The sequence below is a fragment of the Pan troglodytes genome, chromosome 7 (genome assembly GCF_028858775.2).
Source record: "Pan troglodytes isolate AG18354 chromosome 7, NHGRI_mPanTro3-v2.0_pri, whole genome shotgun sequence".
Taxonomy (NCBI): domain Eukaryota; kingdom Metazoa; phylum Chordata; class Mammalia; order Primates; family Hominidae; genus Pan; species Pan troglodytes.
This window is the reverse complement of record NC_072405.2, coordinates 27663661-27688664: the sequence shown is the minus strand read 5'-3', so window position 1 is coordinate 27688664 and position 25004 is coordinate 27663661. Positions and strand designations below refer to the sequence as shown.

The 25004-nt window shown below is 39.7% G+C and overlaps 1 protein-coding gene across 4 annotated transcripts in view; it reads right to left on the bottom strand.

Moving 5' to 3' along the window:
• The window catches only part of SH2D4A (SH2 domain containing 4A), an 80629-nt gene that overhangs the window by 12742 nt on the left and 42883 nt on the right, over window positions 1–25004 (bottom strand). For 2 of the 4 annotated variants that reach the window (XM_016959172.4, XM_009454899.5), the window contains exons 5-8: window positions 24357–24437; window positions 20325–20436; window positions 17365–17575; window positions 7980–8110 (exon numbers count right to left, since the gene is read on the bottom strand). In XM_016959172.4, coding sequence (XP_016814661.2) covers window positions 7980–8110; window positions 17365–17575; window positions 20325–20436; window positions 24357–24437 — 535 coding nt within the window. The remainder of the gene's footprint in view (window positions 1–7979; window positions 8111–17364; window positions 17576–20324; window positions 20437–24356; window positions 24438–25004) is intronic. The other 2 variants (XM_009454900.5, XM_054656581.2) reach the window with 1 other exon arrangement.

The following is a 25004-nucleotide window of genomic DNA, read 5'->3' as shown; positions in this document are numbered from 1 at the left end:
AGTTCTAGCTATAGCTGTTAGATAAAATAAATAAAAGGTATTCAAATTAGAAAAGAAGAAGTAAAATTATCTCTGTTGTCAGATGATACAATCATCTATGTAGAAGACCAGAAAGATTCCACAAAAAACTGTTAAAACTAATAAATGAATTAAGCGAAGTGGCAGGATACACAGACAACACACAAAAATCAGTTGCATTTCTATACACTAACAATGAACACTCTGAGAAGGAAATTACAAATCAAATTCCATTTACATTATCATCAAAAAGAATACTTAGAAATTAACCAAGGAAGTGAAAGACTTATACAATAAAAACTATAAAACATTGATGACTGGACACAGTGGCTCATGCTTGTAATCCCAGAACTTTGGGAGGCTGAAGCAGGTGGATCACTTGAGGTCAGGAGTTCAAGACCAGCCTGGCCAACATAGTGAAATCCTGTCTACTAAAAATACAAAAATTAGCCAGGCATGATGGTGGTTGCCTTTAATTCCAGCTACTCGGGAGGCTGAGATGGGAGAATTGATCGAACTCGAGAGGTGGAGGTTGCAGTGAGCAAAGATCATACCACTGCACTTCAGCATTCCAGCCTAGGCAACAGAGCAAGACTCCGTCTAAAAAAAACCACTACAAAACATGGCTGAGATAAAGAAGACATAAGTAAATAAAAACACATCCCATGTTCCTGGATTAGAAGACTTAAGACAACAATACTATATAAAATGATATACAGATTCAATGAAATCCCTACCAAAATCCCAACATTTTTTGTAGAAATAGAAAAACCCATCCAAAAATTCATATGGAATCTCGAGACCCCAAATAATCAAAACACTCCCAAAAAAGAAGAAAAAACAGGAAGACGTCACACATACTCATTTCAAAACTTACTACAATGCTACAATAATCAAAACAGTGTGGTACTGGCATACAGACAGACTTATAGACCAATAGATTATAATAAAAAACTCAGAAATAAAAATGCATAGATATGGTCAAATGATTTTTGACAAAGGTGCTAACACCAGTAGGGAAAGGGCAGTCATTTCAACAAATGGTGCTGGTAAAATTGCATCACCGCATGTGAAAGAATGAAGTTGGACCCTTATCTAACATCATATATAAAAATTAAAAGGGATCAAAGACTTATATGTAAGACCTAAAACTGGAACACTTTTAGAAGAAAACAGAGGGCCAAATCTTCACAACATTGGATTTGGCAGTGATTTCTTAGATATGACACCAAAGGCACAAGCAACACAAGAAAAAAATAGGCAAATCGAATTTCATAAAAATTAAAGCATTTTATACATCAAAAGACACTCTCAACAGAGTAAAAAGGCAACTCATAAAACAGGCGAAAATATTTTTAAATTAGATATCTAATAAAGGATTGATACCCAGAATATACTGTATAGAAAACTCTTATAATTCAACAAGAACCCAATCCAAAACTGGGCAAAGAGTTCAAGTAAACATTTGTCAAAGAAGATATACAAATGGCCAATAAGCAAATGAAAAGGTGCTCAACATTACTAGTCATTAGGGAAATGCAAATCAAAACCATAATGACATATGTCCTCACACCCACTAGGATGGTTGCTATGAAAGAGAGAGAGAAAAAAGGATAACAGGCACAGTGACTCATGCCTGTAATCTCAGTTCTTTGGGAGGCTGAGGAGGGAGGAATGCTTGAGGCCAGGAATTTGAGACCAGCCTGAGCAACATAGTGAGATCCTGTCTCTACAAAAAATAAAAAAATTAGCCAGTCATGGTACTGGAAGTTGTAGTTCCAGCTGCTCGGGAGGCTGAGGTGGGAAGATCACTTGAGCCTAGGAGTTTGAGACTGCAGTGAGCTCTAAGTGTGCCACTGTGCTCCAGCCTAGGCAACAGAGCAAGACCCTGTCTCTTAAAAGAGAAAAAAGGAAAAAGAAAAATAACAAGTGCTGGATGTGGAGAAACTGAAATTCTTGTGCACTGCTGGTGGGAAGGTAAAATTAGTATGGCATAGCCACTGTTGGTGGGAAGGTAAAATAGTATAGCATAGCCACTATGGAAAACAGTATTGCCAGTTTCTATAAAGTTAAACCATAGAATTACCCTATAATCCTGAAATTCCACCTCTGGGCAAATACCCAAAAGAACTGAAAGCAGAGTCTCGAAGAGCTATTTCTACACCTGTGTTCTCAGCAGCACTATTCACAATACGTGAAACATGGAAGCAACTCAAGAGTCCACCAACAGATAATGGGTAAGCAAACTGTGGTCCATCCATAGAAGGGAGTATTATTCTGATTTGAAAAGGGAGGAAATTCTGACATGCACAACAACATGAGTAAATCTTGCGGACATGATACTAAATGAAATAAGCCACTCACAGAAAGACAAAATACTGTACAGTTCTACTTATATGAGGTATTTAGAATAGTCAGATTCATGGAGAAAGCACCATGGTAGTTGCCAGGGGCTGGGGGTTGGTGGTGAATGGAGCATTATTAAATGGGTAGTTTCAGTTTTACAAGGTGAAATAACTTCTGCAGATGGATGGTGGTAATAGCAGTACAATTTTTTTTTTTTTTTTTAAGGCAGGGTCTGTCTTCCAAGCTGGAGTGCATGGCGTGATCTTGGCTCACTGCAACCTCTGTCTCCTAGACTCAAGCGATCCTCCTGCCTTAGCCTCCCAGGCAGCTGGGACTACAGGCATGCACCGCCATGCCTGGCAATATTTTTTTTTTGGAGAGATGGGGTGTTGCCATGTTTTTTTTGTAGAGATGGAATTTGCCATGTTTAAGTTGCTGGTCTCAAACTCCTGGGCTCAAAGGATCTGCCTTCCTTGGCCTCCCAAAGTGCTGGGATTATAGATGGGAGCCACCACACATGACCAGTTGTACAGTATTATGGATATATTTAACACTGAATGGTACACTTAAAAACGGTTGTCCCAGCCATTTGGCAGGCTGAGTAGGGTGGATCACCTGAGGTCAGGGGTTCGAGACCAGCCTGGCCAACATGATGAAACCCCATCTCTACTAAAAATACACAAGTTAGCAGGGCTTGGAGGCAAGCGCCTGTAATCCCAGCTACTCAGGAGGCTGAGGCAGGAGAATTGCTTGAACCTGGGAGGCAGAGGTTGTAGTATGCCAAGATCGTGCCACTGCACTCCAGCCTGGGCAACAAGAGCGAGACTCCATCTCAAAACAACAACAAAAACAACAAAGAACTGTGAAGGTGGTAATTTGTATATAGTGCATACTTTTACATAATAAATAGAGTCTCCATGTCTATTATATGCAAAAATGAAATATGGGTGGATTGTGCATGATGCAACAAGCAGAAACCATAAAGGAAAAATAGCTAAATTTAACCTCATTGAAATGAAAAACTTATCTCCCTTAAAATGTGTCAAAAGACTTAAAAGACAAGTCACCAACTAGGAGAATATATATGTAACCCATATAATTGACAAAGGATCAGTCTCCAGAATATGTAAAATCCTATAGGTCAATATAAAAAATCAATTCATTAGAAAAATCATCAAAAGACCTGTGTAAGTAATTACAGAAGACCTACTCATCCAGCCAGTAATATATGAGCTCAGTCTCACTATAAATTAGTACAAATTAAAATAAGAATATTCCACTGTGAGGAATGGAAAATGAGAATCTGGCAGTATCAAGAACTGGCAAGTACATAGGGAAACAAATTCTCAAGTACAGCTGGTAGGAGTATATACTGGTATAATCAGTTTCATGGGCATTTAGCAATATGCAGTGTAATTAAAGATGCACATATCCTACCTCCTAGGAATTCTGCTTCTAGAGATATACTCTGAAGAAATGATCATATATGTTTACAGCGAGACATGTTCAAGGGTGTATACCACATCATCTTCTGTAAGAGCAAAAAAGTTATAGCAAATGTAGGAGAGATGAATAATGATACATGTGTAATATATGTGTGTGTATATATATATAATATATATAATAAAACACTGCATGATAGGTAAAATGAATGAGCCTGTCTATATGTATAAGCAAGGACAAATCCCAGGAACAATGCTGGGGGGAAACAATATGTGTAACATGATCCCATTTAAATGTTAAACACAATACTGTATATTTTTATTACAATATATATGTTTACAGCATATAAAATATGGATGGAAATCACAGCTTCAGAAGAGCGGTGAAGGATACAATGAAAGGAAATGGGATTAAAAAGAAAACTAACAAAAGGGACCTTAATTCTATATGGCAGATTTTCTTTTTTGAGATGGAGTCTTACTCTGCTCCCAGGCTGGAGTACAGTGGCGCCATCTAGGCTGACTGCCAGCTCCGCCTCCTGCGTTCAAGCAATTCTCCTGCCTCAGCCTCCCAGGTAGCTGGAACTACAGGTGCCTGCCACCACATCCAGATCATGTTTGGATTTTTAATAGAGACGGGGTCTTGCCATGTTAGCCAGGCTGGTCTCGAACTCCTGACCTCAAGTGATCTGCCTGCCTCAGCCTCTCAAAAGCACTGGAATTACAGATATGAGCCACCATGCCTGCCCTGGCAAGTTTTATTTCTTAAGAAAAACAGATATGAAGTAAATATGGCTGTTAATATTCATTACACCTGGAGAACAGATACATTTGTTATATCACTGGTGGTGTATTTTTCTTGGTACTTTGTGTTTAAAATATTCCATAAGAAAAATCATTTTTTAATGAAGGGAAAAAATTAAAATTTGTATGATCTTTCATGCCTGTGGTTTTGAGGATTTCTGAGATGATTTTGCCTGATTACATTCTGAGAACTTAAATCTAGCTTCATTAAGGAGACAACTAACTGCTCATCTGAATGTTGTCTATAGCAAGCAGACCAGCACAGTCTCACCAAGAAAGTTGCCTTCATGCTTAATTTTATGGGTCAACGTGACTGGGCCATGGTTCCAGATATTTGGTCAAAAATTATTCTGGATGTCTCTGGGAAGGATTTTTTGGACGAGATTTGTTTTATATTTTATTATTATTATTTTGAGACAGAGTAGCACTCTGTTGCCCAGGCCTGGAGTGCAATGGCGCAATCTCAGCTCACTATAACCTGTGTCTCCTGGATTCAAGCAATTCTCCTGCCTCAGCCTCCCAAGTAGCTGGAATTACAAGTGTGCACCACCATGTACAGCTAATTTTTGTATTTTTAGTAGAGATGGGGTTTTGCCCCATTGGTCAGGCTGGTCTCAAACTCCTCACCTCAAGTGATCCGCCTGCCTCGGCCTCCCAAAGTGCTGTGATTATAGACATGAGCCACTGTGCCCGGCCTTGGATGAGATTTAAATGGGAGGACTTGGAGTAAAGCAGATTACCCTCCATAATGTGTGTGGGCTTCGTCCAGTCAGTTGAAGGCCTTACTACGTCAAAGGCTGACCTCCCCTGAGCAAGAAGGGATGCTGCCAGCGGGGGGCATTTGGATGGGAATAGCCATTCCTCCCCGCATCTCCAGACTTCCCTCCTACCCTGTCAGATTTGGGACTCACCAAGCCTCTGTAATCACGTGAGTCAATTCCTTAAGAAGTCAGCCAAAGGAAGGTGTGCAGGAAGAGCAACTGCGAGAACCCTAAGGTAGGGACAAGTGTGGTGTGTCTAAGGGACGGAAGGGAGGCCTGGAGAGGTGACAGAGGCAGGGACAGTGGCTTGAGATGGGACTGGAGCAATAGACAGGGGCAGATCAAGTAGGCATTGTGGATCACAGGGAGGAGTCTGGAACTTTTTCATTGTAAATCTTCAATTTACAATGGTATAAATTTATGGGATACCAAGTGATGTTATGATATATGAACCCAATGTGGAATAATTAAACTAATTAACACATCCATCACCTAAAATACTTAGCATTTTTTTTCTGGTGAGAACATTAGAAATTTACTCTTTCGGCACTTTTGAAACATACAATACTCTATTAACTACATTTATCATGCTGTGAAATAGAACACTCTGTTCTCTTCTCTGCTTCCCTAACCCTCCCCATCTCCTATGTTCCTGCTCTCCATTGATAGCCCAGCCACCTTCCTCCCAGCCACAAAAGCCAGAAATTCAAGTCTTCAATCCCTTTGTCCTCTCCTACCCACTCCCATCCTTACCTTGAGCTTAACTGAGAGAAAAAGATGAAAGTATAAAACTTTGTGGAGTGAAAAATTAGGCAACCAAAATAGCATCTTATGAAGGGTAATTCATGGTGGATGTGACAAAGAAAAGATGATAAACCTATAAAGGGCTACCATCCTAATATTTCAGAACAGGCTTCCCGGTGATAAGCGATTATATTTCAAAGAGATAAGATGTGATGCATATTCTCTTTATCATGAAAATGTGAAACTGTATCTTCTTGAAACTGAAAATAAAGATGTATACTGACTATATGGCTATGTAATGGTTATTAATTATACAGTTTTATTTTGTTTATGAGTCTGAAAAATATGTGGATAAGTGAAAATAAATTAATAATCACAGCTGAATACAAGTTATTTTACATAAAACTCAAGAGTCATATTTTTTAACCAAACCTCCAACTTGATTTTTAGTCTCTGTCTTCCTAGCTTTCAGCCTTTCAAACAGAACTGCCTGTTGAAGTACCAGGGCTTTTAATAACAACCATCATTTTCCATTTCTTACTCCCTGCTGTTAAAAAAAACCACCCTTCTTACAATCAGAGATGACAGCATCTTCTGTCCAAAGACACAGAAACTACAAAGTGGCTGATTTCCTTAGTGCTTATTTTAAAAAGGAAAGCAAGGCATTATTAGACAGCTGAGACAGCCACGGCTAATGCATAATTGGCCCGTGTTCTTTCTGTTTATCTTTGACACCATCATCTCTCTCTCATTGTCTTAAAGCAGAAAGGAAGGAGGCTTGCAACCTCATCCTGGGAAGGAGAGGGGACCCCTCTGAGATGGACACTTAACAAAGTCTGAATCACCAAAGAACACATACTTCCAAGAGAAGCCAGACAGTTCTTCTGTGACGTTCTGACCACACAAGCAGCACTTTAGGAGAAAGCCTGTCACAAATAGCTATTCCTTTTAGAAGAGTTTCCCATGATATGTGTTTGGGAGTTTCCTTTTTGTGGGTATATTTCTGTGTGAGATGATACTACTTTGAAGAAAGATGCCTTAAACATAATGCAAACCAAGACATGCTTAGGACAAACATACTCTGGGAGGGGACTGTATTTTTGTTTTAAAGCACCTTTTGTTGTCCATATAGCCAATTAGTCCAATTCAACCACAGACCTTATGGAAGTCAACTAAGGCAAGAAGCCGCTCACTTTTCTTGAGATCCAAGAAACAGAGGGGCCTGTGAAGTATCTGCTGGGTGGAAGAGGGGCTTGAATCAAGTTTCTTGGGTCAAATACAGAAAATGTTTACTAGCTGATATCTGCTCAGGATCCAACCACTTATGTTACACACTCAACTACATACTGGAAGCAAGGAATCAAAACTACAGAAGTTTTCACTTACAAGACCACAAAGTTCAACTCCTTCATTTAACAGATGGGGAAAATGAGGCTTAAATTGATTTCCTACGGAAAAAAATAATGATTTGTTCAAGGTTGCTCAGCCAGTGTCCTGTCCAGCACATTCCCACACCCATGACTGTGTGGCCCTCGCTGAAAGGAAGACGTGGCCATTTGATGGAAGTCACAAACAAGCACCCTAGTGGTAAGTCACCAGGAATGCCTCTTTGCCCTCCCATCTGATGCATTTTATTTGTGGTGATAAATCTGCCCCACAGTGCATACAGTGCCCATGAATGCTGACTGCTCTCTAAACAGTCATGAGAATGCAGCTTACTGAGGCGTCTTTGAAAAACTGCTTTGTGAAAGACTCTTTTTGGGCAGCACCAATAAATGGAAGCTTTTATTCTGGCTTCCTGGTAGATTAGCACAGCTTCATCCGCCCAAAGACGAAACACCATTGAGGAAGTCTCTGCACTCACCATGGAACCAGGGGGCTATGGTGTCTGAGGTTTTCTGGTAGCCCGCTCGAAGTGGTAGCTGCTCCTCTTTAAACCACCGGATGATGTCGTCTTGGGCAGAGCTGGACAGTGTCCTCACCACTCCCTGATTTCTGTTATTTATAAAAGTTTTTCAAGTTAGATTTAACTAATTTGAAAATAATGCCCTCAAAAGTCATATATATATGTGTGTGTCTATATATATAGACACACACATATACGTGCATATATATACATGCATGTCTGTAGACACCAGAGGTGCTTTATACATGCAAATATATATACATATATATATATACACGTGTGTGGGGGGGTGGGGGGAGAGAGAATGGGAGACAGAATGGGAGGGAGAGGGAATTATACACATTTCCAGATCTAATTCAATGACCTCAGCTAACAGGAGGCTGGAGCCCTGACACACTACCATTATACACCTCCTCAAGGGCAGAAGAGGAAGGAATATAAATCTGTCACTTGTGCTTCCAGTCTTAAAGGGCTAGTTATGGAAATGAGCCACTGCTGTGTTAACACACAGATTTAAATTCATTTGTATAGGAATTATAAGCTCCATTAACTTCCAATTAACATCTGAGAAAATAAGCATTAAAAGGCAAAATACACTTTTACCCCAGCACATTTTCCTGGAAAGCAGGTATTTGCAAACAATAGAAATCAAATGCAAAAAGATAGATTTCTTTCCTAATGTTTGCATTATTTGATTTTCTCTTCTCTTTCCACTAACCTCCCTGACTTGCTTTATCCTCTTCCACACTTTGATGACATTTAGTTCTGCTAAAAAAAAAAATTGTAAAGAAATATAAAGTAAAAGGAAGAAGAGTATTTGAAGTTTGAAAAGACAAAGATACAGGCAGCAGAATCATTTTGAAATAGATTCAGTAGCAGAACTTAAGTTCTAGGATGTAAGTCAATTTCTACTACAAAGAGTAACCTTGCAATGTAATAAACAGACTTCCAAGTCCTACTCAACAGCATACTAATTTTGAGCAGAATTCAATTTAAACACAACACCACCACTGCAGTCAGTGAACTATCCTGTCGGTAGAGGCACCTGCTGGGAGACAAGCGTCTATCTGAGCCAATGAGATGTGCTCTCCAGCCACTCTCCAAAAACAGATACTGACCGGGTCCAATATCAGCTCCATCCCCTCCCACCACTGAAGCCAAGGAACTATCCATTCCCTGCAGGGATGCACTAGGAGACACACATGTCTGGGTCATTAAAACAGTCTTCTGTACTGGAGTCCCTGACCAGCTTTCCCACACAGCCCCTGTACCCTCCTTGAGTTCTTCCTCAGGTCCATCAAGGAGGGAGAGCTGTGTAAATCATAGAGCCCTTGGGAGAGCTGCAGCAAGCCTGGACTTGGAGCGCCCTCTAGTGCTGAGATGGCTGCAGTGGTCACAGGCTCAGGAAACAATTTAAGAATTCTAAGTTGGCTTAGAATTTCTGGAAGGGCCTCTGAAAGACAGGCACAAATAAAGCCAGGCTGTGGAGAGTGGAATAAAAGCCTAATCCTTAAATGTGCAGATATTGTCACACATACACAAGCATCAGGAAGACTCAGGACAATATGACCTCACCAAGTGTACAAAGTAAGATACCACAGGTCAAGCCTAAAGTCATAGAGATGTGTGATCTCTGAAACAATTCAAAATAGCTGTTTTAAGAAAGCTCAACAAACTTCAAGAAAGAACAGAGTCAATTCAAAAATTTATCAGGGAAATTTAGCAGAAAGACTGAAGTAATTTTAAAAAATCAAATCCTGGAGCTGAAAAATGCAATGAATAAAATGAAAAATGCAATAGAGGGTTTCAACAGCACACTTATTAGTGAGCCAGAAGACAGGCTATTTGAAAATACACAGAGATAAAAAAGAAAACAATGACATGAAGAAAGCTTATGGGGTCTGTGGGACAACATCAAAAGAGTAAATATTGGAGTTATTAAAGAGGGAATTCAGGAAGACAAACGGGTTAAAAGCTTATGCAAAGAAATAACAACAGAAAACTTTCCAAACCTGGAAAAAAAATTAATAGCCAAGCATAGGATGGTCAAAGGTCACCAGTCAGATTCAACCTACATAGGAATACCCCAAGACATGTTATAATCAAACCCTCAGAGTGCAGAGACAAATAGTGGATCCTAAAAGCAGCTAAAGAAAAGAAGCAAATAACATGTAAGACAGATCCAATACACCCAGCAGCAGACTTCTCAGAAGAAACCGTATAGGCCAGAAAGAAGTGAGATGATACATGCTGAGACTGAAGGAAAAAAAAAAATGCAACCCAGAATACTGCACACAGCAAAGTATTCCTTCAGAAAAGTAAAGATTTTTCCACACAAACAAAAGCTGAGTGAATTTACCACTACCAGACTTGTCCTATAAGAAATGCTAAAAAATAGTTCTTCAAACATAAGCTGGATGCTAACATGATTTTTGTTATAATACTATCATCATGATGTGTAAACCACTTATATCTTTAATATAAAGATATGAAGACTAAAAAATGAACTTAATATGAAGACTAAAAAATGAACTATCAAAAATAACTTTAATAACTTAAGATAGGTAATATAAAAATGTAAGTCATCACTCAAAAATACAAAATGCAAGGAGAGAATGGAGGTAAAGTGTACAGTTTTTTTGTTTCTTTCCTTCACAAAGTTTGTAAGTCTCTAAAATAACTTGTTATAACTATAGGATGTTTTTGTAAGTCTCATGGTAACCACAAAGCAAAAATCTATAACAGATACACCAAAAATAAAAAGGAACCAAAATGTACTACTAGAGAAAAGTGCCTAATCACAAAGACTATAAGAGAAGAAAGGATCTACAGAATAACTAGAAAATAAGAAGGAAAATTGCAATAGTAAGCCCTTACATATCAATAATTACCTTGCATATCAATGGATAAATTCTCCAATTAAAAGGCATAGAGTGGCTAGATAAAAATGAAACAATACCAAATTATACGTTGCCTGCAAGGGGCTAACTTCACCTGTAAGGACAAGCATAGTCTGGAAGGGAAAGAATGGGGAAAAAACATTGTAGGCAAATGGAAACCAAAAGACAACAGGAGTAGCTGTATTTATATCATATAAAGCAGACCTGAAGCTGAAAACTGTAAGAAGAGACAAAGAAGGCCAGTATACAATAATAAAGAGTTCAATACAGCAAGAACAGTTATAAATATATATGTACTCAATTAACATGGAAGCACCTAAATTTAGAAAGCAAATATTAATATACCTAAATAGAAAGACTGCAATACAACAATAGTAGAGGACTTCAACACCCCACTTTCAACAATGAACAAATCATACCGACAGAAAATCAACAATTAAACCACACTCTAGAATGTACCTAACAGACAATTATAGACTATTCTAATCAACCAGCTGCAGAATACACAGTATCTCAACAGCAAATAGAATACTCTCTAGGAATATGTTAGGCCACAAAACAATTCTTAAATTGTTTTAAGTTAAAACTTGTCAAGAAATCAGTAATAGGAGGAAAACTAGAAACAAATATGTGGAAATTAAACATGCACCTGAACAACCAATGGGTCAATAAATAAATTTCAGAAACCAAAAATGTTCTTGAGACGAATGAAAATGAAAACAACATACCAAATCCTATGGGATACAGCAAAAGCAGTTCTAAGAGTGATGTTTATTCCAATAAACACACATATCAAAAAAGTAGAAAGATATCAAATAAGTAATTTTATTGTTGTACCACAAGAACTAGAAAAACAAGAACTTGATGCAACATTAGTTGAAGGAAATATAACAAAGATCAGAGCATAAATAGATAAAATAGAGGCTAAAGAACTGTGCAAAATATGAATGAAATGAAGAGTGGTTTTAATAAACAAAACTCACATATGTTTAGCTACACAAAGAAAAAGAGATGACTCAAATAAGTAAAATCAGAGATGAAAAAGGAGACATCACAACTGATACCAAAGAAATAAAAAGATCACTAGAGACTATTATCAACAACTATATGTCAACAAAATGGAAAACTTGGAAGTAAATCAATAAATTCCTGGACACATACAACCTACCAAAATTCACTCATGAAAAAACAGAAAACTTAACAGACCAATAATGACTAACGAGACTGAATCATTAATAAAGTGTCCTATCAAAAAAAGCCCAGGACCTGATGGATTCACTACCAAATCCTATCAATCATTTAAAGAAATACTAATACCAATTCTTCTCCAACTATTCCAAAAAACTGAAGTTGGAGGAATTCTTCCTAACTCATTCTATGAAGTTAGCATTACCTTGATATCAAAACCAGACAAAGACACAACAAAAAAAGAAATCTAGAGGCCAACATTCCTGATGATGATGAACATAGATACAAAAATCCACAACAAAATACTAGCAAACCAAATCCAACAGCACATCAAAAACATCCTTCACCATGATCAAAGGAAATTCATCTCAGGGATGCAAGGATGGTTCAACATAAATGAATCAACGAACATGACACATCACATTAACAGAATAAAAGACAAAGACCACAAGATCATCTCAATAGACACAAGTAAAGCATTTACTAAAATTCAATATCCCTTCATGATAAAACCTTTAAACACATTAGGTACAGAAGGAATGTACCTCAACCCAATACAGGTCATATATGACAAAATCACAGTTTACATGCTGAAAGAGGAAAAATGGAAAGTTTTTCCTTTAAAACTTGGAACAAAACAAGAATGTCCACTTTCATCACTTTTATTCAACATAGTACTGAAAGTCCTAGGCACAGGAATGAGTCAAGAGAAAGCAATGAAGCACATCCAAATTGGAAAAGAGGAACTCAAATTGTCTGTTTGCAGACGACCTGATCTTACATACAGAAAACCCTAGAAGCTGCACCAAAAAACTCTTAGTCCTGATAAAATTCAGGGAAATTGTAGTATATAAAATAAACTTACAAAAATCAGTAGCATCTCTATGCATCAACAATGGACTAGCAAAAAAAAAAAGCAATTTTATTTACAATAGCAAAATAAAATAAAATAACTAGGAATAAATTTAACCAAGGAGGTGAAATGTCTTTACAAGAAAAACTATAAAACACTAATGAAAGGAAACAAAAAAATAAACATCCCATGTCCATGGATTAGAAAAATTAATAGTCAAAATGGCTGTACTACCCAAAAAGATCTGATTCAATGTAATTCCTATCAACATACCAATGATATCTTTCACAGAAAAAGAAAAAACTTTCAAAATTTCTATGCAACCAGAAAAGACTACTACGAATTGCCAGAACAATTTGTAGCATAAGGAACAAAGCTGGGAGGCATCACACTAAATGACTTTAAAATATACTACAAATCTATAGTAATTAAAACAGCATGGTGCCGGCATAAAAACACACACATAAACAATGAAACAGAATAAAGAACCCAGAAATAAATCCACACATTTACAGTCAACTGATTTTCAACAAAAGCACCAAGAACACCTACTGGAGAAAGGATAGTCTCTTCAATATATGGTACTGAGAAAACTAGATAGTGACATGTATAAGAATGAAACTACCTACTCTTGCTATGTGCAAAAATCAGCTCAAAATGGATTAAAGACTTGAATATATGAGACCATGAAGCTACCAAAAGAAAATACTGGGGAAACACTTCAGGACATCAGTCTGAGCAAGGATTTTTATTTTTAATTTGTTCACAGAGATGAGTGTCTCCCTATGTTTTTCAGGCTTGTCTCAAACTCCTGGCCTCAAGCAATCCTCCCACCCCGGCCTCCCAAAGTGCTGGGATTATAGGTGTGAGCCACCACGCCTAGCCCCAGATTTTAAAAAAGTAACACCTCAAAAGCACAGGCAACCGAAGAAAAATAGACAAATGGGATTATATCAAGCTAAAAAGGATTCTGCTGCAGCAAAGGAAACAATCAACAGAGTAAAGAGACAAGTTACAGAAAGGGAGAAAATATTCATAAACTATGTATCTGACAAAGCATCAACATAGGAACTCAAACTCAATAGCAAAAAAACAAATAATCCAAATAAGAAAAAACCTCAATAGGCATTTCTCAAAAGAAGACATACCAATGACCAACAGGTGTATGAAAAAAATGCTCAATACCACTAATCAGGGAAATGCACATCAAAACCACAATATCACCTTGCCCAGTTTTTTATTTTTGGTTATCAAAAAGACAAACAAAAAACAAATGCTGGTGAGAATCCAGAGAAAGGAGAACTCTCATAGCCTGCTAGTAAGAATATAAATTAGTATACCATTATAGACAACCATATGAAGTTTCTCAAAAAAATTAAAAGTAGAACAAAAGCTCCAACAATCCCACTACTGGGTCTATGTCAAAAGGAAATGAAATCAGTATGTCAAAGAGATATTTGCACTCCCATGTTTATTGCAGCACTATTCACAATAGCCAAGATATGGAATCAACCTAGGTGTCCAACAATGAATGAATCAAGAAAATGTGGTGTATATACACAATAGAATATTATTCAGACATAAAAAGTATAATATCCTGTCATTTGCAATAAAAAAAAATGCTGGTGAGAATCTGGAGAAAGGAGAACTCTCATTGCCTGATGGTAGGAATATAAATTAGCATACCATTATAAACAACGGTATGAAGTTTCTCAAAAAAATTAAAGAGAACAAAAGATCCATAAAAAGAATAATATCCTGTCATTTGCAACAAAATGGATGAACCTAGAGGACACTGTTAAGTGAAATAAGCCAAACACAGAAGGACAAACACTGCATGACCTCACTCTTCTGTGGAATCAAAAAGGTTGATCTTTTTGTTGTTGTTGAGACAGAGTCTCACTCTGTCGTCCAGGCTGGAGTGCAGTGGTGTGATCTCGGCTCATAACAGCCTTCGCCTCCTGGGTTCAAGTGATTCTCCTGCCTCAGCCTCCAGTGTAGCTGGAATTACAGGTGCACGCCACACCAGGCTTATTTTTGTATTTTTAGTAAATACGGGGTTTCGCCATGTTGGTCAGGCTGGTCTCGAACTCCTGACCTCATGATCCACCCATCTCGGCCTCCCTAAGTGCTGGGATTGCAGGCATAAGCCACCACACCCGGCCAGGTTGGACTTATAGAAGAATGGAACAGTGGTTAGCAGAGGCTGGGGAGAGTAGGGGGGATGGTAAATGGGGAGAGGTTGGTCAACTGGCGCAAAGTTACAGTGAGACAGCAGAAATAAGTTCTGCTGCTCTACTGCACAGCACAGTAACCACAGTCAACAGTAATGTACTACATACTTCAAAACAGCCAAAAGATAGGATTTTGAATGTTCTCACCACAAAGAAATGACAAGTGTTTGAGGTGATTCATATGTGAGTTATACTGATTTGATCATTACACAATATATATATGTATCAAAACATCACAATGTATCCCATAAATACATACAATTATTGTGTGTCAATTAAAAACAAAATACAATTTATGAAACACAACCACCACAATCAAGTTTCGATGAACTACTAATATTCTAATTGACCAACTTATGGTTCTTTACGCTTTTTATAACATGTGCTTCTGAGTGACGTGTGACATACTGTCAGATATATATATATAGATGTACATATGCATGTATGTGTATATATTATCCCTAATGATTTTCGGAGCATTTTCGAGAAAATATCCTATAATATTTGACTTCCCTGGGAGGCAGACACTACACACATACGAAGTTATATTATACATTCTCTTACTAGCTTCCAAATTAGGCTCTTTTATGGGAAGTCCTTGGAGATGGAGCAAAACTCCACAGACACTGTAGGAGCCGGTCTCTGTCTTTTCCTGGGGTGGCTCTGAGGTGACCTCTGCCATCCCTGTGTCAAGTCCCAGCCCTAAAACCACCCAGTCTGACTCACAAAAAGCACTTCATGCAGTGTCTTCAGTTGGAAAAAATGAGCTAACTGAGCACAGCTGAAAATAGGAATTGCCCTTTTTTAAAGACCACCTTCATTGCTGTCAATCAAATATACTGTTCTTCAAAATGCTGTGGGACAGGGACATCTACAAGTCATTTCCATGCTATCTTTGGAAGAGACGGTGAACAGGAGTTAGCTGCAAAAACATCCCTGCTGAGGCTCTGTCGCCAATGTGCGCAAAGACAAGCTCCAGCACTTAGAGCCATGTGCACCTTTGTCAGCTGTTCACACAATTAAGGAGACTCCTGTTTCCTGACTACATTTCTTGCTTTGTTGTCGGTAAGAGAAGAATCATTACCCAAACGATCACTTTGGAGATCATGGTCTTTACTGTAATTATTTCCACTTACTCCACTGAGTTCCACGTTGGTCCCCACTTCCCGAAATGGAACTTTCCAGTAGAGTAAGTAGAAATAATTACAGCAAAGAGAAACATCCGCCTTTGTGTTTCCCCTGAGGTCATCACTCCTGTTTAAAGAAAACCTTGAAGATAACTACGACTCCAAGCAGGAGGAGAGTCTTGTTTTTCATTTCTCCATAATCTTAGAGAAGTATTTCAAGTTATTTTTAGTTTTTATTTCAGAAGGCAAGGCTTTAGACAATTGTTTCTTTCAATCAATATTTGATTTTAATACTTCTTTCTAAATACTAGGATGTTAAAAATAAGATCAATAACCAGAAAAAAATTTAGAATCAGCAAACATAAGGGATGGAGGTTTAATAGCATCATTGCACTTTTCTACAGAGTTTTTCCAGAACAAATGGTTCTTCCTAATTCTTCCACAGCCTAGCAGACAATGGTATCTCCACCACCAAATAGACAATTCATCTAAAAAAAGGAGCCTTTCCAAATTCTTAAAAGAGGAACTTGGCTATGTATCCGTGAATGAGAATTACCATCAAACCTTTAATCCTTGGCAGTGAAAACGTACTCCCACTGATCACACGAAAGTCAGCAAGCCTTTGGGTTCCTACTCTGATAATCTTTGACTAAGGGTGATCTTGGGCATCAGTGAAACCCCACTTGTTTCCTCTTCTCCCCTCACTGGCTCACCGGCTGCCTCTGGGGTGAAGGGGGGCGGGGGAGGGAAAGGGGAGAGAAGGGTAGGGACACGGGAAGTTCTCTCACTCCCTGCACAGCTTTACTATTTCACTGGGTATACTAAGTATAACAGCTATGGACATTTGACAGCTAAAAAAGGGAGGAATGCCCGCCCAGATCACCCAGGAAGAAGGCTTAGACATGAGCCGGAGCTACTTACACAGGCTGCCAGTTGGCCCTCCACACCCCATGGCAGCTCATACAATTCCCCTTTAATTTCAACGCTTATTCAAAGCCTATTGCAATGTTTATGCATAAACCCATCTGTGTGGCTTCTTACCTAAGAGGTTTTTGAGGATACGCCCCTGGGTTTAGGAACTGAGGCTTGGGTGGAAGGGGAGGTCTTTTTGGTTTCTGCGGAACACGCAAGGGGCTTTGCTGCCTCTCACCGCCTCTTCCTTTCTGGGCCCCGAGGGATAACCTCTTGTAGTCTTCTCGTGCTTGTTTAGCCAAGGAGCGTCTCTTCTCATCAGCTGCTTTGGATTTTCGCACTGGAAAAACAACGGGGTTGGAGAAAACACTCATCAGCCCACAGAGCAGGTGAGAAGGCTCAGCATTCATTACACAACGGGCAGCAGCGCAGGTTCTCAGCAGTTTGTTGTCTGTTTATAATAAGGAACAATCATTATCAACACCTATGATCCAGGCCATTAGGGCTTGGCCGGCGTTCGCTGCAGGATTCCTCTCTTCATACAGGACTGCGGGTTTTCTGAGAGGGAGAGAAAAGGAAGAGGAGGAAGAAGGGATGAGAGAGAAGTAGAGAAAGTGTGCAAGAATTTCCTGCAGTTGGCAAGACCAAGTGAGGATCCCCCGCCTGAGCATGGGTTCAAGCTGGCAGGGGTGCTGAGTAATAAGAGGCAATTGTCACGTCCTGCACAGACTTATGTTCAGATGCAGTGTGCTTGACTCCCTAGCAAAGATCAGGACTACTCAGTGGCACGGGGCTGTGCATAGGGTGAAGGAGCAGAGAGCAGGACAGAATGAGAATCAGCCTGACAGACAAAAAATTAAAGGGATGCGTAACCACAGGTAATTGTAGGACACATTAGTACACAAAAAAGTACCCCAAGCCTGCCTTTTAATATTACAGTCACTAGTCACTTAATGAGAGAAATAAATCCTGAGAAATGCATCGTAAGGCAACTGGAACACAAGAGTATTTGGGTGTCTAAATACCCCCAACATAAGGCCGGGCACAGTGGCTCATACCTGTAATACCCGCACTTTGGAAGGCCAAGGTCGGTGGGTCACCTGAAGGTCAGGAGCTTGAGACTAGCCTGGCCAACATGGTGAAACCCCAACTTTACTACAAATACAAAAAATTAGCTGGGCATGGTGGCAGGTGCCTATAATCCTAGCTAATGGGGAGGCTGAGGCGGGAGAATCCCTTGAAACCAGGAGCCGGAGGTTGCAGTGAACTGAGATCACACCATTGCACTCCAGCCTGGGTGACAAGAGCGAAACTCCATCTCAAAAAAATAAAAATAATAAATACCCCCAACATAGCAAAGGTATAGTAAAAATATGGTATAGAGGACAAAAATAAATGGTGCCTCTACATAAGGCACTTACCATGAATGGAGCTTGCAGGACTGGAAGTTGCTCTGGGATGAGTCAGTGAGTGAGTGCTCAGTGAATGTTAAGACCTAGGACATTACTACACACTGATGTTGACTTTGTAAACACTTTACACTTAGGCTACACTACATTTATAAAATTTATTTTAAAAATGTATGCAACCCATTATTTTGGGGTTTATTATTATTTTTTGGTTTTGTGTATGTGTGTGTCTGTGTTTTTTGTTTTTGTTTTTTTTGAGACTGGGTCTCGCTACATTGCCCAGGCTGAAGTGCAGTGGTACGATCTCGGCTCACTGCAACCTCCGCCTCCCTGGTTCAAGCAATTCTCCTGCCTCATCCTCCTGAGTAGCTGGGACTACAGGTGTATGCCACCACAAGCAGCTAATTTTTGTATTTTTAGTAGAGATGGAGTTTCACCATGTTGGCCAGGCTGGTCTTGAACTCATGACCTGAAGTGATCCACCCACCTTGGCCTCCCCAAAGGCTGGGATTACAGGAGTGAGACACAGTGCCTGGCCTAAAAAATATATGCGACCCATCGTTGACCAAATCATCATACAGCGCATGACTACTTTGTAAAACAGAATTTTTTGTTATAGCAATGAGACTCAAATGCAGAAGGTAAAAATGATTTTTATTGACTATATTTACACTTCAGGCAGTATTGGTCAAATCCTGTTATACTTGACTTCAAAGAAACACCCAAAATATTCCCTTGTACTAGGATTTCAGTGCATAGTACAAAGAGGCTACTGGATCTTGCAAATATTTTCATTTCACAGTAGTTGTCATTTAAATGGCATTGGTTGTAATGGGACTGCAGATCAATGCAGGATCTCAACATCCTGCAAATACAGCCATACCTGCTGTCTTCCTCAAGCCACCTCAGGTTGATCTAGCAGTTCAGATTTCTCTGAGTCAGATGGAAACACTGATTCTTTCACAAACCTAATTCTTCTAGCATTCTGGAGCATCCTCTCCTCTGCCTTCAGTTGCATGGGCTTATTCTTCTCCTATGAGTTTTCTCACCCATTCTGCTCACTCAAATAGGAGTCAGGGCTGGGTCACAGGCAGGAGCGGGATGCTAGCACATCCAGCCTGGTATTCCTGTGTGCTTCTGACTACAAAGTTAAAATGTATTCACTATCAAAAATTTAGGGGAAAAAAATCCAAAACACAATATTAAATTACAAGAAAAACATTCAAATAAATAATCTTGAATCTCACCTTTCCAAGAAAACTAATGTTTACATGTTATTATAACCTTCCAGTTCTTTTCCTTCAGATACTTAGACATTTCTAAATAGCGAAGCTTTTCATTCTATTTCATGGTGTTTTTTCTTCCCCAAGCTAATGAGATGTAAACAGTCTAAGATCATTAAACACTCTCCAAAACCTATTTTCCATAGCTATATATCATGCTATTTGATAAATTACATCATAATTTTGGTGATACAGAAATGAATGGAGAACGAGTCTGCTGTTCAAAAGTAGCTTGTAAGCATGTGAGTAATAAGTTAGCAATAACATTTGAGTGGTAACTTACTGTGAACGTATCTCTCAACAACCCACATTAAGCGCTTTCTAGATTGATCACATTATTAAGTGAGAGAATCAGCTGAGAGCCTGGAAGGTGCTATGGAGACCTCTGAGTACTCACGAGATGCCTGCCATTCCGAGTCTTCTTTCCAGCTCTTACACATCTGCTTCGTTCTCTCTTCTTCTATTTGATTTATTTCTTCATCTTGTTTTTTCTTCATAGATTCTTTCTTCTGTTTAAAAACAAAACAAAACAAAACAAAACAAAAAAACAAAAACAAAACAAAAAAGAACCTTGGTGAGCAAATCCAGCAGTTTCCCGAAGGACAGGGGTACCCGGCACAGCTGATTTCTATCTAACTCTCTGGCCCACTAGGAAGGCTCAAGTGTGGACTTTGGAGTCAGTAAGACCTGAAGTAAGACTGACCATTGCTAGCTAGTGTGTAACTCCAGGAGCGACAAATGAACCTCTCTTGGGCTGTTTCCCCATAAGAAAGATGAGAAAAAAATATTTCTTAGGGTTATTTTGAGGATTAGATAACTTAAGAAGTCCCTGGCACAGTGTATAACATATAGTAAGAAAAAATATTCCTTTTCCTCAGACACAGTACTTAGCTGCTTCAAACTGACTCCCTGAAGGATGTAAACACACTATTACATAGAACTAGCATCAACCTACTTTACAGTAGCTGACAGACTCCACAGAAGAAATGCACATTCCCAGAGCAATCTCAGCTGAATCTCTCCCCCTAATCATGTGTCCCAAAATGTGGTACTTACTACATGATTTTAAGTGTTTCAAAAGAAATATATATCATTATTATTTTTTTAAGATGGAGCCTCACTCCTTCCAGGCTGGAGTACAGTGGTACAATCTCAGCTCACTGTAACCTCCGCCTCCCAGGTTCAAGCGATTCTCCTGCCTCAGCCTCCTGAGTAACTGGGATTACAGGCACGTGCCATCACACTTGGGTAATTTTTGTATTTTTTGAAGAGATGGAGTTTCACCCTGTTGGCCAGGCTGGTCTCGAACTTCTGACCTCAAGTGATCCACTGCCTCAGCCTCCCAAAGTGCTGTGATTACAGGCATGAGCCACCACGCCCTGCCAGAATATGTATTTTTTTGTTTCAAAAAAAAAAAAACCAGAAAAATATTTTTCAAAAGCATCTTTTGAGAAGGGAGAAATACTTTTAAAATGTAAATATTCCTTTAAAAGGAGAATTCGGTTTTTAAAACTTGCGGTAAAATTCCACATAACCAAATTTACCACCTTAACCATTTTTTAGTGTACTGTTTTCTGGCATTAAGAGCGTTCAAGGGAAATCATTTTAAGCGAAAGAGAAATGAACAAACCAAATCACTTAGACCTGAAAACTACTTTGCTTATTTGGACACAACCTTCTGAGTGCTCACAAGACGACTGAATTCACAGTTTGGTGGACTGATAAAAGCCTTGCTTAGCTAAGTAATAAAACAAACTGAAACGGCCAGAAAGGGCTGCCTGTGCCCACCTCTCTATCACAAGTGACAAGCTTTTTAATTTTGTGCTTTCCCACAGAAATGTAAAGACTTCCTTGCCATTATGTCACCACAACGTAAAGTATAAATATTAATATTGTGAAACTTGTTTCTGATCGCTGTGGGCAGTCATAAGTCACAGTTCAAGTAATCATCATTCATAAATTGTGCTTCACTGCAGATGTAACTAAACTTCTGTGCATTTACTGTTTTCATTTTTTTTTTTCCTTACACTGTTTTCCTGCCTAGAGCTAAGCTCCTTTTGTTTGCCAACATTTGAAAATCCAAAGGACAGCTTTGATGTTTGAAAGGACTGTTAAAATTTGCCATCCTTTGATTGAAGCTGTTTGCAAGCCCAAGATAGATAAATGTGCTGCTAGCAATTTCTAAGCTTAAACAGAAAAAGCTTCAAAGTGGAGCTTTGTTCATCCTTCCACATGCATACGTGTTTATTTTTAAATGGTTAGCAAACATATAGTGAAAACATCAAGCTATGATCATCACGGATATTGTCGCTGAGGATAAGCAAGAAATTTGGAACATGATTCTACCTAAGAAAAAATATTAATAATAACAGATGTAGTACTTGGTTGATGTTACTCAAATGTCTAACAGAGCTATATTTAATAAATCTACTCCTTTAATCTGCATGTAATTATGTACACGCACAGTGGAAAAGAACAAAAATTAACGAGTTTCACAGAGTAATAGCAGATGAGATCTGCTATTACCCATCTATATACGGCCCTGACCACCGTATTTATTCAAGAAAGCTAGAAAACGTAAGGAACTTGTCCTGAGTCTCTCAAAGAATTTTACTTTTATCAAAATCTGTAATGGTTTACTTTCTCTATTCAGAAGACCATCATTTCCTTTTCAGCAGTGTTTTGCTGGAAGCATGTTGGACCAGGACTCAGGACTGTGAGCCAGGCATGGGGAAATCCAGGTGATGGCTTGGAGTGGAGGGGCCGAGGGGCCGAGGCTGGATGCTAATCCAGATGCCCAGGGTGGAAGGTTTGGAGACCCAGATGTGTGGTGTGAGCTGTGAAAATGTGTTCAGCTAACAGGAACAGAAAACAAGGCCACGCTGGGCCCATATAGAAAGCCGCTGGGCCCGTTCAGAAAGCCTCTTGTCCAGCCTGTTGATGGAAGCACTTAGAATGCCTCCCCACCAATTCCTTCATCAGAGCCTCACAACTGCCCCCAAAGCAGGATGCCTCTGTTTTATCACCTTTGTTCTACAGAGAAGCTTAGCAAGCTGGCTCATTCCTTCTCTCAAATGATCAGCCCTTTCCCGACCATGCCAAGTGAGGTACTGCCTCTGTGTCTTTGACTTGCTGTTCCCTCTGCCTGGAACAGACGTCCACATGGCTTAGACATCCACATTGCTCCTTCCCTCTTTCTTTCAGGTCTCTGCTCCAATACTGCCTTCCCAGAGTGGCCTTCTCTGACTACCTGTCCCATCCCAATTCCATCCTCCCAGGATTCTTCAGTTCCCTCATACTGCTTTATTTTCCTCTGCAGTGCTTAATAAGTGATCACCTGTCCTCATAGATATGTTTATCATCTCTCTCTCCCATGAAGAATATAAGCTCCCTGAAGGCAGGAATTTTATCTGATTTTTTCATAAAATGTGTCTCTAACTCCCATAACGGTGCCTAGTGTGTAGTAGACACTCAATAAATGTTGCTTGGATGAATATACGATCCTTTGTCTTCCTCAGCTGTCCCCATTTAAAATGACATAGTGAGATCTAAGCAGAATTAATGAAAATGTCCTTTAGATCCCCTATTGCTGCTGTTTTAGAAAGAAGTATGTATCGTATCAGCAGTATGCACACAGGACTACAGTTCCACAACTTCATCCTGATTTCTTGAAGTCTTAAAAATGCAAGTTCATGCATGTCCCTTCAGAGGAATCATGGAATTCATGGCATGGTCCACAGGAACACAGGTCCCTGGGCTGACCTCCACCACAGCCCGATCTCAGGAACCTTCTCTTCACAGGCTCACATCTTACGCTGCTGTTTCAGACTCTCTGTAGGTCAAATCCTACTACAGCTTCCAAGTACCAGTCTATGCCTCATTTATTTTGAGCAATTTATGACATGATAGCAAGCTCACAAGATGGAGGAAGCAGGGCTTGGCCTGGAGGGAGAATGTCACATCTGGATGGACGTGAGAGAGGGCTGAGTGCCAGAAGGGGTTCCGGGCATGGTGGATGTGGAGGACACAGCAGCTGCCCACCCTCAAGGGACAGGTTCAGAAACAATGAGCACAGAAGTAACTCGATCTGAATTCACTCTTTCTGCCAAGTGTAATGCTCCATTTATCACTGTCTGAAATCAGTCTTCCCTCCATGTCTGCAGCAGCCTGGGATGCCGCCTCTATGTTAGATCTTCTGGGAGGAGTTTAGCTGATACAACTTGGCATCTGTTCTTTCCATGACATTCAACACTTCCCGAACTCCAGATAAATGGGTAAAGATGCAGAACAGTGTTTGCAGCTTTTAGGACAGATTTCCCATCCTGCTGCTTAATTTCATTTCTGCATGAGATTAATGAACTAATCTGTGAAACATTAGTGGAAATGGCTAGGTATGCAGCCCCCGGAGGACAGAAAGGAAGTCTTTTACCTGGTGAAATGCATATGCCTTCATACGATTGATTGAATCTGCCAACATTTGTTGAATATTTCTTGAGGAACTGGAGGGTGACTAAAAATTAAACGAAACACATTTATGGCATTTGGAGCTGCAGTGCAGTTTCATAAGATAATCTGTCAATGTTTCCCTGGTTTCCCTAATGCTGCCCCCGCCCCTACAGCTGGATCCACCCAAGGCTCCCACTGGCACCTGAGTTCCTGGGCCGATCCTGACTACAGCAATGGGCATGTGAATCCTCAGTATCCCCACTCAGTAGGGCTTAGAAAGGAATTGTTGCCCAAGAGCCAGGAGCTGGTGGTTTGGTATATTTTGCTCCCATCTGGTTGGCCCTGGAGGGCCCTGGGGATCACTTCCAGACATCAACATTACCCCCTATTTAAATTCTCTTCTTGCTTAATCTCTGCATACCCTGTTTTAGTGCAGGCCAAAGAAATGCCTTAGTCTCTGGATTTAACTATGTGATGCCTTGCAGACATGCCTGGAGCACCAGTTTGGTGCGTGGGAGCCCTGCCCAGTTTCCCTGCCTGGCCCACACTTCTCCTCTTTTCCTGCCCTTGTCACCCAGTATCTATGTTTCTCCTGCTCTAGATGGATTTCCCATGAGGCAACCTCCCCAGT